At 42.6% G+C, this 13503-nt stretch overlaps 3 protein-coding genes across 5 annotated transcripts in view; 1 reads left to right on the forward strand and 2 right to left on the reverse strand.

Moving 5' to 3' along the window:
• The window catches only part of dnajc27 (DnaJ (Hsp40) homolog, subfamily C, member 27), a 305233-nt gene that overhangs the window by 139390 nt on the left and 152340 nt on the right, over nt 1-13503 (reverse strand). The gene's annotated exons all lie outside the window — the stretch shown is intronic.
• On the reverse strand, nt 50-7236 carry LOC306917052 (nuclear receptor subfamily 4 group A member 2-like; the record flags this gene model as incomplete). The annotated part of the gene is made up of 6 exons (XM_079495173.1): nt 50-1176; nt 1895-2073; nt 2837-3042; nt 3473-3657; nt 4486-4615; nt 6256-7236. 6 exons carry the CDS (start codon nt 7234-7236, stop codon nt 887-889), a joined length of 1971 nt encoding a protein of 656 aa, XP_079351299.1. The 3' UTR covers nt 50-886.
• Nucleotides 8691-13503, forward strand: part of LOC306917671 (glycerol-3-phosphate dehydrogenase, mitochondrial-like) — a 38045-nt gene continuing 33232 nt past the window's right edge. For 2 of the 3 annotated variants that reach the window (XR_013789219.1, XM_079495961.1), the window contains exons 1-2: nt 8691-8753; nt 13054-13159. Coding sequence is in view for 1 of the 3 variants with exons in the window: in XM_079495961.1 (XP_079352087.1) it covers nt 13059-13159 (101 nt within the window). In the remaining 2 variants the exon portion in view is untranslated. Of the gene's footprint in view, nt 8754-13053; nt 13161-13503 lie in introns of all 3 variants that reach the window. The other variant, XR_013789218.1, reaches the window with a different exon arrangement.

Genomic DNA, 13503 nt, shown 5'->3' on the forward strand with positions numbered 1-13503 from the left:
CCATTTGTTGATGACAGCCCAAACCCAAAAAGCTACAGTCTGTGCCTCAAGTTCCACTGAGGCTGAGATGTGTGCTGTTCAGCAGCAACAACAATGCAACGCACAGAAGGATTCTGCGCCTAGGTAAGAGCTAAGATGAAGGAGGAGCCAGGCCCGGAGGCAACGCACAGTGCCTAGAGCCTCCTAGTGTCACCAACATCTCATCAGCCATCTTCCCCACTGAAGCCTGCAGGAGACAGTGGGGACTGTAGCATGTACATGGTCACGGCGCGTTTTGAGCTTGTAGATCTGATACTTTTTATGTTTTTTCATTTGAATCATGCAGAGTTAACAGTTTTGGATACATGGGGTTTCCAAGGGAGAGACGATATATTTTTTGACAAAACCGCAGGGAGAACGAAATAACGGTTTTGACCACGACGTTCGATATCAACAATGAAAAATGTTCTGTACGTATAAAATGTTTCTATAGTATTTACATGATGATAGTTAAAGGAGAATTCCGGACCAGCGCTTTTCTTACCATAATCTGATGTTATTATATCCAACAACAACCAGTGGTAGAGGCACTGCTTCCAGAACCTGCCGTAGCTCAGAGCATGCGGGCTGGGTCATGGGGTTGTTCGCCTTTTTACAGAAGCCCCTTTGGGACAAAACACTGTGCATTGTATTTGGTCATTATGAAAGACAGATTTGTAGAAAAAACAAATAATAACAAAATAAAGAAAATTCGAGTGAGCGAGCAAAATAAGCGATTTAGTGTATGACCAAGCGGTCGGAGCTGCAGTGCGCTCTGGATGTTATGTAATTTTTCACCTGTGCCACTCGTTATTGGATATAACAACATCAGAATTCAGTAAGAAAATGGTTAATCCGGAATTGTCCTTTAAAATGGCAATGTGTCCAAGAATAGCTTATCTATGACGGCCGGCGGTGGCACCAGGTCTTCCAGTTTGAGGTAGAATATCCTCTGCAGTCCCTGGATGCACAGCGTGCGCAGTTCGGGCAGTTTGTCCAAGAGTTCGGATAAATGGTTCGTTCGACGCGAGGAACCTCCTCCTCCTCCTCCTCCGTCGTCCTCGTCGTCGTTAGAGCTCACCACGTGCTCCTTCAGGCACGTGACTATGGCGTTCTGGAGGTCCTCCACTTTCCCGGGTTCCTTTAACCCGTGCCTCTCTGAAAAGTGATGAATTGAATAGAATACATAGTTTAGGTCCACAATGGAAACAGGCCCTCTGGGCTTTTTGTGTTATCCTTTTTTGCATCGTTGAAAAATCGTACCACTGTTTAGGCTACTAATTTGTCTATTCAATCAATCAATCAATCAATCAATCAATCAAACAATAAATGTTTATACATGTTGTACCATAGCCTAAGCTACTTTACACAGTCAAATCCTCAGTGTTGATTTATTCATTTGTAACAAAAATCTAAATGTAAAGGTTAGGATACACTTTGTAGGCTACACTCTCAAATCAAACACTGAAAGTGTTTGATTTAACCTGTGCAGTGTGCACTATGAAAACATATTTGCCTGTTGTTGATTGTATGGTTGTACCTATACCTTGAAGTGTTGTTACCTTATGTTGTATATCGTTTTTATATTGTAGGTCTATTGTTTGTCATTGTTCTATGTAATAGAAGTAAAAAGTTGGGATAACACTAGAAAGAATAGAACTGGCAGATCTACTGGATGGCAGGTGCAGGACCAACAGTGGATAAGGCAATATAAAAAATACAAGTCTGCACACTAACTTTGTAACGTTTCGACACAGTTTTCATCATTCTGATGTCTCGAAAGAAACGCTAATCTATAATAAAAACTTAATAACCCACATGTAGCGACCGGGCAGCACATGCCTTCTTCATCATATGAATAAATTATCATATTTACCCGTGACCAGTGCCAGGGTGGATATACAGGAGAAGGTGGACAGGTCCAGACTCATCCTCTGCAGGTTGGAGGAGAACTCCACGATGCTGTCCATCCACTCCCCGAAGCCACGCACACACTGCAGCCGGTGGTACACAGAGCCATCACAGAACACCAGCTTCCCTTCCTCCGGGCTGGATCTGATGTTATGGACAACAACATGAATCGAGTTATTTCTTTCTACATGTGTTGGACTATGGAGATGGAAAAGCTGCTCCTTCTGTCCTCAAGCTCTTGGGTGCAGTTTATCATTCTGCTCTGCAATTTGTATCGGAGAACCTTATAGAACTTATCATCACTGCATCCTATATGACAGAGTGGTTTGGCCTTCCTTGGCTGACAGGTAAAAGAATTTGGGAAAATATTTATCTCATCACGAAATTATAACTATCAAATGTTGAATTTCAAATGTATCCAGAGATTCTATTTGACTCCAAGGAAACGTTTTCAACTCCGGCTCTGTACGACACCCATTTGCACCCTATGCAACAATAACAAACTGGGGACGTACATGCACATGATGTGGGAGTGTCCAGATGTCAATCGTTTTTGGTCTAGAGTTTCAGAAGTACTATCTGAAGTAATGGGAACTAGAATTCCCCTCTTGCCTAATACTTTCTTGTTGAATGATGATTCAGCGATTGGGGCACAAGAAAACACACTTGACATCTTATCCACAGCATTAGAAAAACTTAAATCATGCCAACATCTCTGACTGTTATTTTCTTTTAATTTTATTTTTCCAATGGTAAAGTACCTGTCTTGCTTTATTTATTATTATTATGATTGTTTTTGATGTATTGTAATCTGTTTCGCTGTTCAACCTGTGGGGTGGGGGAAACCCCCTTTTCTTTTAACAAAAAATAAAAAAAAGCTCTAACCACTACACTTTGGGTGATATACCTATAGGCCAGTCTTAGGACGAAGAGCTCCAGGAAAGCGGAGTAGAAGAGCAGGTCTTGGTCGTGTCGAGGCAGAGCGGTCAGCCCGGGGATCCTGTGCGTCCAGCCGCGGATCACCTCCATGGAGCCGGTCAGCAGCTCGTAGAACCGCCGCACGTGTTCCGCGTCGTCCGCATGCAGAGGACTGCCTGGCGGACTCGCCTGGAACTGAGAGGGGCCGGGGGGATCGTTTTTAATCGGCGGGTGGTAACCTCTGCATGCACAGTAACTGGATGTTTCACTGTTTTAAAGCAGTCCCCAGATGACAGTAAAATTACAATTTAAGGAGTTTTAAGAAATTGGGAATGATTTTTTTTTTAAAAGGACCAAATTGTAAAATAATATAAGAAAGAGGCAAAATTTGTGAAAATAGATGATCTACTTTTACTTGTAAAACTGATGTGACAAAGATGATTCTGATTCTGATCTGGTCTGAGAGAGGATAAATCTCATCAAACGGTGATCCGTGGCTCAAATGCCAAATAAATAATGGACCTTGATATGAAAAGGGTTGAAAACCCCTGATCTATGGCATATGTTTTTATAGCTATTGACCTTTAGAACATATAAACTCGTAGAATACATGAAGAGCTTTTACTTTGGAATAGTCGAGGCGAGAGAGGGGAGGGTTGGATTCCACGTGCGCCCTGACCAACGCGCTCAGGAGGGATCCGGGAGGTGAGGATGATGATGGTGGTGGTGATGATGAAGAATCCGGCAGCAGGGCCTTCGGTTTGGAGGGCAGGCGACCCCGCCGACCCTTCAGACTGTCCGTACGGACCACTAAGATGACACACAGACACACAAAAAGGAGAGTTGGATTTTGAAATGTCTGAAATGTTTTAGTTAGTCTAGATATAGTTTTAGTCTCCTAATAGGCCCTATCATATTTTTAGTCATCATAGCTTTGTTTTTTGTTTTAGTGACTCGTCAGTGAAATAAGGTATAATCGAACATTTTTCTTGTTTCAGTCAACAAAATCAACACTGCATTTGTTGGGCAAAATCACTCAGCATAGTAATGTTACTTATATTATTCTCTCCTTAAAAAAGTAATATTCTATTAATTGCAATTAATCAATATTATATTACATATTATAAACAACACAATCTGTTTAGCCAGGTCCTTTTAGAGCTGAATGATAAGAGTCACCAAACAGCAAACTGAATCATTGCAAGGCTATATAAAACAAATATAGTCAACAGTCTCTCATCGTTTGAACTCTGTTTCTACTGCATATATTACACAGTATGTACTGTAGATAGAAAATATCTAAATAAGTACAGACTAGAAAATAAAGCATGCAGCAATCTCTCCCTTTTTAAACGAAATGTTTTCAAGAGGCAGCAAAAAAACCTGAGTAATACTTTTGTTCACAAGACTATGTAATGATATGTTAAGTTTGGTCTTACACTACTGGTATAAAATAATATTACAGTAATGTATTAAAAGTAACTCGTTATTGCCCAACACTGCTCGCAGGTAAACACTTGTGTTCCATGCGTGTGCGTAATTGCGCACAATTACCGTTACGCACGAATCATCGGATGTATAGATGATGTCATCTTATAAATGTAATAAAGCCATGCATGCCTGATGATGTAATCTCACCCTCTTTGACCATTCCCACGGCAAGGCACTTCTGGAAGCGACAGTACTGGCATCTGTTCCTCCTGCGTTTGTCTACGGGACAGTTTTTGGCAGCTAAACACACATATTTGGCTTTTTTTTGGACCGTGCGCTGGGAAAAAAACAGAACAAAACATACATTTGTTTCAATTTTAGGCCAACACGTCACCGTTGCACACTGGAGGCATTATACGAGTTAGAAATTTGATATCACCCGTAGATGATGACGCTGAGAGCTATACTGTACTAGTACTATAACCATTGAGTTATATAATATAATCAGAGCTGCTAGGCTGACTGCAAAAGATTGCAGCTATTTTTTCCCAAAAATCTTTATACCCTATAGGCCTGCCCTATAACGACGCAATGTGACATATAGGCTATAGCTCGCTGTTCAATCACAATGCCTAATTGCCTAAACTTTCACCATTTTCTTCTTATTTTTTACATTTACATTTATTTATATATATATTTTGACACTTAAGTTGATTTGGCAATGTAAACGTATTTTCTCATGTCAATAAAGCTCCATTGAATTGAATTGACATGCATTTATTTAAGACTTTGTGACAGTAGCCGGGAGGCTCTCTATCTCTTGTCATTCAACCATTCTCGCTCTAGGCCTTTTTAAAGACAAAGCAAATAAAGCCTCGGTTGCCTCAAAGTGGTATTTAGAAAATTAATCACAGTCTCCAAATTTGTCCTCAAAGCCATTCGAAGCTGTGTAACACATTCTAGACGCGCACAGTTCAGCTCGTGCACAAATACTGATCCGTGGTCTGTCATAACTTATAAACCTCACGGGATCTTTCTGCTATAGCACATGTCTGATACATACACTTTAGTACGTGGGTGACCATTTACACAGGGCATTTTGCTAATTATGTGCCCGAAAACGTGTCTCCCTCCCTGTGTTGGCCCAGCCTATATATATTTGGTTCATCGCATTAATGGGCAGACATATCATCCATGTTATATGGGTTGACGATGACATATGGATGTTGTCCATTGTCACATTAATAGGACAGGGTATAGGCATATAAAAGTATAGATCCATCGTGATTGCATTAACGATATAAGAAACAGAATGGTTTCAGTGGAACAGAAGCAGAACCCTTCTCAAATTGTGAGTGTTGAATGTTCAACGAATGAACCACATGGAAACTTTGGCTTTTTTGGCGTATATCATTGTTATTATAGGCCCATACGCTATACTATTATAGGCTAGGCCTATATGCATACTTTATTTTGTACTTAGATTTAGGCCTATATTCTATTTTAGAAAAGTGGGCGCATAGGTGTTAAAAATGAACACTCGTGCTTTAAACAATATGAACCGGTTCGTCCAATTAAATTAATGTGATTGTGATTTGTGATGTCCATGTCAAATAAAAATAAACTAAACAATAACACAATGTGGCGTCCTTTTTAAACTCGTTGCACTGCAAGTATAGACCAATCATTGAAAGTCAGTCAGTCAGTCAGTCAGCCAGCCAGTCAGCCAAATATGTAAGATGTAAAAAAATATACTGTATTATTTCTTTTTTATTAATTTATTTTATTTTTCAAACCGTTTATGTTTTTTTTTTTTGTAATATGAGTATGAAGGACCCCAATGTAAGCAAGCCAGCCTGGTCTTTCTTGCCTTTAAATCCTCTAGCAGACCTTTTATTGAATTATACTTTCCTGCATGCTCTTTGCATGCAAGCTGTTAATAAAGTATTCAACCAATCAAAGATGTATATAGCCTACCTTGAAGAATCCCTTGCAGCCCTCGCAGGTGCGCACTCCATAGTGCTGGCAGGCTGCGTTGTCCCCGCAGACCGCGCACAGTCCTTCCGTGGTGGTGAGGGTGAAGCAGGCTCCTCTGCCGCTCGGGGTCTGAGACTCCGAGGGAGCCTGATGATGATGGTGATAATCCACATAGTGGTGACCGTGGGCCAACTGGAGGACGTGGTGGGGAAACCCCCCCACGACACCACCAGACCCCCCGGAGGAGCCCAGAAGACCCCCGGAACCCTCCAGGTTCATGGACACGTGCAGGGAGCCGTCAAACTTCATGTGGCTCACCGCCGGGTTGCCGTGATGCTGCAGGCTGCTGCTGTGCTTTAGGGAAAACAGGGAGAGGCGGGACAGTGCGCTTTTCTTTTCCAAATAGTCCTGGCGAAAGCTGTACCGACACCCGGAGTCTTCCCACGCGTGTCCGTGAAGATGATGATGAGGGCGACTTTGGAATGTGGAGGCGGCGACCGGCGACGCGTGAGGCGACGGGCATTTGTTGTAGTAAACGGAGCCGCCGCCGGGGGAAGCGAGCATCTCCTCGGGCTGCTGGTGGTGGTGGTGATGCTGGTGGTATCCGTGCGTCGTCGACGACGTGTGGACAATATCCTCCACTTTGACGCACGACAGTTCCCCGTGGCCGTGGTGATGGTGGTGGTGCACGCTGGGCATCTGGAACAGACACGGCGGCTTGACGTCGTAGCCGGAGCAGTAGTTGTCCACCAAGGCGCCGAAGCTGCTGCTGCTGCCGGGGACCGAGGTGGTGGTGGAGGTGGAGGAGGCCGCCTCGGTGTTGTTGGTCAGCTCCATGCTGAACTTGACGAATTCCGGCGTGAGGAGGAGGTCACAGCCGCCTCCGCCGCCGCCGCCGGGGCACTGCTGCTGCTGCTGCGCCGCGGGGCTGCTGGCTCCTTGAGGGGAAGAGCCGCACGGATGCGCTTGGACGCAGGGCATGTTCACTGCAATCACACACACACTTCCATCATCCATCCGTCGATCTCTATAATTAGATCTAGCCTTAATGGGTCAATACTTTCATTGGCTTTGAGTTGGGTAGCCAAATAGCATGCACTACTGATAGTCTTGATAGCCTACAAGATCAAATCCAAACCAAAGCACACGTATCGCATTATACAATACTAAAGGCGCATATGCGTAACTGTCGCCAGCACATATATAGCCATATGGCAATATATCTGGAGACGGTGACGACGCAGATGACATCGAAGTTACATATTACTTGAAGGACTGCACTGTCATCCTCTAAAAAAAACTCCCGAAAACGAAAGTAGGCTAATATAGGCCTATACACATAAATTAATTAAGCTAAAGTGGATATAGCATTGAGCACACAACGCATATGCATGGATAAAATACATGTCAACTTTAGACTGCATGCGCATTGATGACAGACACCGAGCTTTACGCTTGTTTATGATGTTCTAATAAGAAAAATAATATAAGGGAAAAGGTTATCAAATAATTCAGAGCACAATTCACAATACCTTATATTTGTTATCCTGCAGTACTGAATCCCATCCGGACTGTTTGGGTAGTATAGCCTAAATGTCCATGTTCCCATGCAGTAGCCTATAGTTCCACACTGGCAGCAGAGCAGAGCTGATGCACGTCCAGTCAACTCCGTGTCTTCTTGCAGACTGACTGAGACTGACACTGACAATGTGCTTTTGTTTATGTGGGGCGGCGGCGCCACGTGCCAGACCGGAGACCCGGGCCGTTACGCATGGAGGCGAACGCACTACGCACAAACAAGCATGATGTTCGTTTGTCTATTTAGGGGCGTGTATTTCATGAGATGAAAGATACAGAGGTGTATATAATATACTGTAATAACATTCATATAGGTTTTAGGCCTAGCCTATAGAAAACGAATTTATATAGAAAACATATTTCATGATTTCATGATTACTTTAATCTGTGATGTGACAATAAAACTGATTCTGATATTCTAATATATCAGATTAATAATTAATCAGATTCATCACGTTTTGTTTTAAAAGCGCTCAAAATCCTTCAAAGTGACAGCATCTATTAGATACTGTCACTTTGGAGAGCAAAACTGAATCACGGAGACTGACCAAGCCTGACAGTGTGACACATAATGAAGTGTTGTCATGATGAGGACACAGGACAAAAACAGTTTAGGCGCGCGCGCACACACACGCATCCTGTCCTGGACGGTCCTTCATACAACTCTATGGCTAAAAGAATATTGTGCAACATTACATTATATACTAGTGTAAGCGCCGCCTCCTCCTCACACAAACACACACGATTGGACGAGCGTCTCTTTTCCTGCGCGTCCCATTGGCTCTCCCACCGTGTCACTCACAACGCCGCGGCTGGCTTCCTGGTTGTGGGCTGATTGTTAAACCCAAAGATAAGCGATGTTGTCAGTCTAGTTGACGCCCTGCATCAGCAACACTACCACAACAAACGGCAAGAAACCTGTAAGTTATCTTTCTAAAAAAAACGGTCTGTTTTGGTCACTTTATGTAATATTGTTTAACGTTTGATAAACATAAACATAATAATAAAGACATGCGAGCTCTCTGGGCTTAATGGCAGAGAGCCAATGAATACAGAGACGCAGCTGCGTCTTTGAAACTGTGCGTCTCTTCACTGGAAAAGACTGTAGAAAATAATGGAAATACAGTATAACGTGTTTTATGTTTGTATTATGAGCCTTGGCTCAAGACTATCACAGATGTAGGTCTATTATTTATTATTATTATTTTGCTTTCTTATACGAAAGCAATATACATCTATGTTGTTCGTCTTGAGCCAAGCCAAGGCTATGTTGTGTGATTTATAGCAACCACTCAATGCTATGTTTGTTTTATGGTCATAAAAAACAGCTCATGCTTGAAATAACCATAAAAAACCCCATCCTACAAATAGAAACGTAATGTCGTGCTTTATTTTCTTCCAAGCACTGTTGACTGACAGGTGTTAGCACATTGGATGGGGTTTCCCTTGGCTTAGAGTAGACATTCTAGGGCTACCCTTGGCTGTGATTTTGTTAATGATGGTGACGTTAAACAAACATGTAGAATCCTAATTATAGCTTAATAATTTAATGTTGTAAACATTACCTTAAATAATACATAAAAACATTGTGTTTCAACACACTCAAACACATGCTATGCAACTATGTGATGCAATGGGCTGCTAAATGTAATTTAATACAAAACATTATGAATAGATTTTGGTAACTGTTCTACTATTTTTTTGTGCAGTGAAACCCTGTGACATTTACTTTTACTACACACACACAAGTCGTATAATATTATCTGTCCCTTCTGTCACCCTGAAGTAGAAACAACCCACTGTGGTCACACCCCTGGTCTGGTCACTCTCCATTAAAGACCATCTGATCACACATTTACAACCAGCCCTCCCAAACCTAAACCCATGTTTGCTGACTCACAATGAGTTGCTGAAATCACGTCTCGTACTATCGTGTTCTTCTTGACTTCATGTGTCATCATCATGGTAGTGTCATAAAGGGTATACTACCAGTAGGCTAATATTTATGAAAGGTTTATCCTATATAGTCCACTTTCAGGGACCCCTATAACTCTGGGTCTAATAACTGTATTTGTGTACAGTGTACTGTACACTCTCAGAGTTACAGACCTGTAAGTGTCCATTTGGTTCCATGTGTAGGCCTACTGTACACTATCAGAGTTGCCTCTATGGGTCCATTTCGTCCATTTTGTACACTCTCAGAGTTACAGACCTGTAAGTGTCCATTTGGTTCCATGTGTAGGCCTACTGTACACTATCAGAGTTGGCTCTATGGGTCCATTTCGTTCCATTTTGTACGTTCTCAGAGTTACAGACCTGTAAGGGTCTATTTGGAACCTCCTGACCTCAAGGATCCCTGAGGGTCTCTGGTGTCTTTTCTGTTATTGTGTGGGTGAAGCTTTCGCTCACAACGTGTTGCATTTCAACACGTTGTGATCTGCTTATCGATCTGCTGTTTTCCGCAAATCCCACACGATTGGCTATACGCCTGCAATGCATGTTGGGTTACAGGTGCACGATGGGAGTTATTAGTATAACACCAATGCCATTTTTTAAATATATATTTTGAATTATGTATTTATTTATTGACCATGGCGTTAGATGTGAGCGCGCCAATGGCACGCAAGCTTCTAGTTGCATACAAGATACTTGTTGATCTACTACAGAGCATAATAATGGTCTCTGTTTGGTGGAAACCTCATTTATCCAAAACTGTTAGGCCTACTTTTCAGGATTAAAATTCAAAAGTAGCAAAACAAAGTAGCAGATCTACAAGCTCAAAATGAAACGTTGCTTCGCGCCGCATTTCGAGCTTGCAAATCTGCTACTTTTGATGCTTTGGTGTGACCAAGGTAGGGCTGTTTACGAAAAAACTGAAAAAGTTATAACACAGAGTTAAGAGGTATCTGCCCGACACGACAGCAACGATATGAAAGTTAATTCGAAGCACCTTATGGGTTGTACCGTCCATCCATTTTTAGCGCGTGTGGCCCCAGCAGCATTTGACCCCTGCTAACCCCAGACCGGCAGTGTGTCACGCTCTACCCATTACTGTCCATAGTGTATAGGACCACATGTCTATGGTTAACTAAGGTAGCATTATTTAACATACATGCTTTATTTAATACTACTTAAGGGCCAACACCTGTTACTGCAGATTTCCACACCACCACACCTTAACCTTTTAGACTGCAAGGACAAACCGTTAAATATTAAAGCACACACGTCACACACACACACACACACACACACACACACACACACACACACACACACACACACACACACACACACACACACACACACACTCTCTGCTTGGTTGCAAGGTTGTTGGCAATTTAGTGCATCACTCAACCACTTGAGCCCTATACACTTTGAATAGCGTAAAGTTAACAGCCTTGAAGATCGCTTATTTTTGCTGTTAAAAAAAAGCCTGCATGTTTGCGTTTATGTCACAACCTTAGTTTAAGGTTACCAAGTTGTTTTCTATTATTGTGCCACGTAAGCATGCCGCTAACAATGCATGAATGTTGGGGAACATTCCCTGGTCGCTGTGGAACTGACGGGCCCTTGTGCTCACACACACAAGCATGCATGCATGATGCCACAAATACACACACAAACACACACACACTTTCAGTGCATGTACTAATGTGAGCACATGCCTATCCCTGTGTGCAAGCATGCATGGGTGCAGCGTGCAGTGCACACCTACTACAGTACCCACATCAGACATCACATGTACATTCCATGTACAATAGCCTGCATCCTGCGACTCACTAAATTGGGAAAAGACGCAAGCATGTCACCCTCTGAGGGTTCTGGGATGCAATACTGTACTCGGTACTGTACGTCGTTGAAGTCAAAATGTACCTGGGACCCATCTAAAAGACCACCCCTCCGTCCCCATTACATTGAAAACGTATTTACATCACTGTGTACAAAACACACACACACACACACACACACACACACACACACACACACACACACACACACACACACACACACACACACACACACACACTGTTTACTCAAAATAAATGATTTAACCCGTATGACAAATACTTTGAGTAAAATCTATTTTCAATAATGGCAAAAATAGCAGATCTATTCACTCGCAGTCACTCACACCATCATGCAGCATGTAGATATGCTATTTTCCATTTGTACAAAAAAGTTTATAATATAGGGCTTAAGTGCAAAATCAGATGTGGATTTAGTTAATTATTTATATATAAAAAAATCAATTCGATTTTTTTGTGGCGATTGTGTCTATGTATTCGTACAATACATAGACACTAGACGGATGCAGGCATTCAAGGACACACATGCTCAGACACACGTCACGCACGGCCATAATGCTAATGCACAAGCACGTACCGACATTCTCTAAGTAACACTGCACAGAAAACTAGCAACGTTCTTGCTCATTTCTCCATCTCTTTGTCTTTCAGTAACTCACTCTGTCCCTCTCTCTGCGGTCTCTCTACACATCATTGGTTCTCAACTTGTCAGGTGTGAGTGAGTGACTCACACCTGACAGTGACCCCCACCAAAATAATCACATTTGAACTGGGGACCCCTACCCTGACAAGCACTTGGAATGTAGGAGTAGAGGCTTTCAGTTGTTTTTGACTTTTGACTTGATTTTTATGATGGATAAGAAAGAGGGAGAGAGAGAAGGGGAGAGACATGCAGCAAAGGTCGTCATGATCGGGACTCGAACACGCAACGCGCTGTCAGGCCAGAGCCTATATGTGGCATGCGCCTGGACCACTAGGCCAGCAGGCGCCTCCACAGATAAATATTGTGAAAATAGCAGATCTACAAGCTCACAATGCCTCGCAATAGGCTATTTTCACAATTCTTGCCTCTTTCTTATATTTATGCTGATTTGGCCAATGTTTGATCTGTTAATTTGTTGATTACCTTTTTATGCAGTAATGGTCTTTTCCGTTGCTTTCTTTATTTTGTATTAAAAAGGTCTAAATTGTTACTTCACTGTCATCTGGGAACCCCCCCCAAAGAAATCATGTGGAGACACCCCTGGGGGTCCCGAGACCCACAGGTTGAGAACCATTGGTCTCAAGATGACCCTTGTCCCCATCTAATGTCCTTCAGCCCCTGGCTTCTGGCCCAATAGTCTCTACTCCTATCCCCTCCATGGCTGTCTCTGTTGTATTATATTCACGCTCCTTGTTCTGGCCATGTGTGCAGGACCCATGGCGTTCCGGAAGGCTGCCAAGCGGACAGCCATCATCGGCGGCGGCGCTGTCGCTGCGTTCCTCGGCCTATCGCAGCTCTCCGAGTACAGGAAAACACAGGTAAGCTGCTGGAGGGGGGGTGGTGGTTTGTGATGGTGGTGGCGTTTTTCTATGCAAGCTGGTTTGTGTACATGATTTATTTTTTATTTTGTTTTTATCGTGTTTGAACTTTTTAGCTCACTAGGCAAAATGTCTTGTAGAGTGATTCTACCACCTCAAACATGTTGTTAGGTCTGTGTGTGTGTACTATACAGACATAATACACACATACATTTATTCTGCATAATAACACATTATGGTGGTGTTAAAAACTGGTCAGTTGGTCAAGTTTTTAGGGGAGCGTCCAAATAAAATAATTCTAGTTCATCATCATCATAACCTTCAATGTAGCCGAGGTAACAAT

This window comes from Electrona antarctica (genome assembly GCF_951216825.1).
Source record: "Electrona antarctica genome assembly, chromosome: 24".
In the NCBI taxonomy this organism is placed as follows: Eukaryota; Metazoa; Chordata; class Actinopteri; order Myctophiformes; family Myctophidae; genus Electrona; species Electrona antarctica.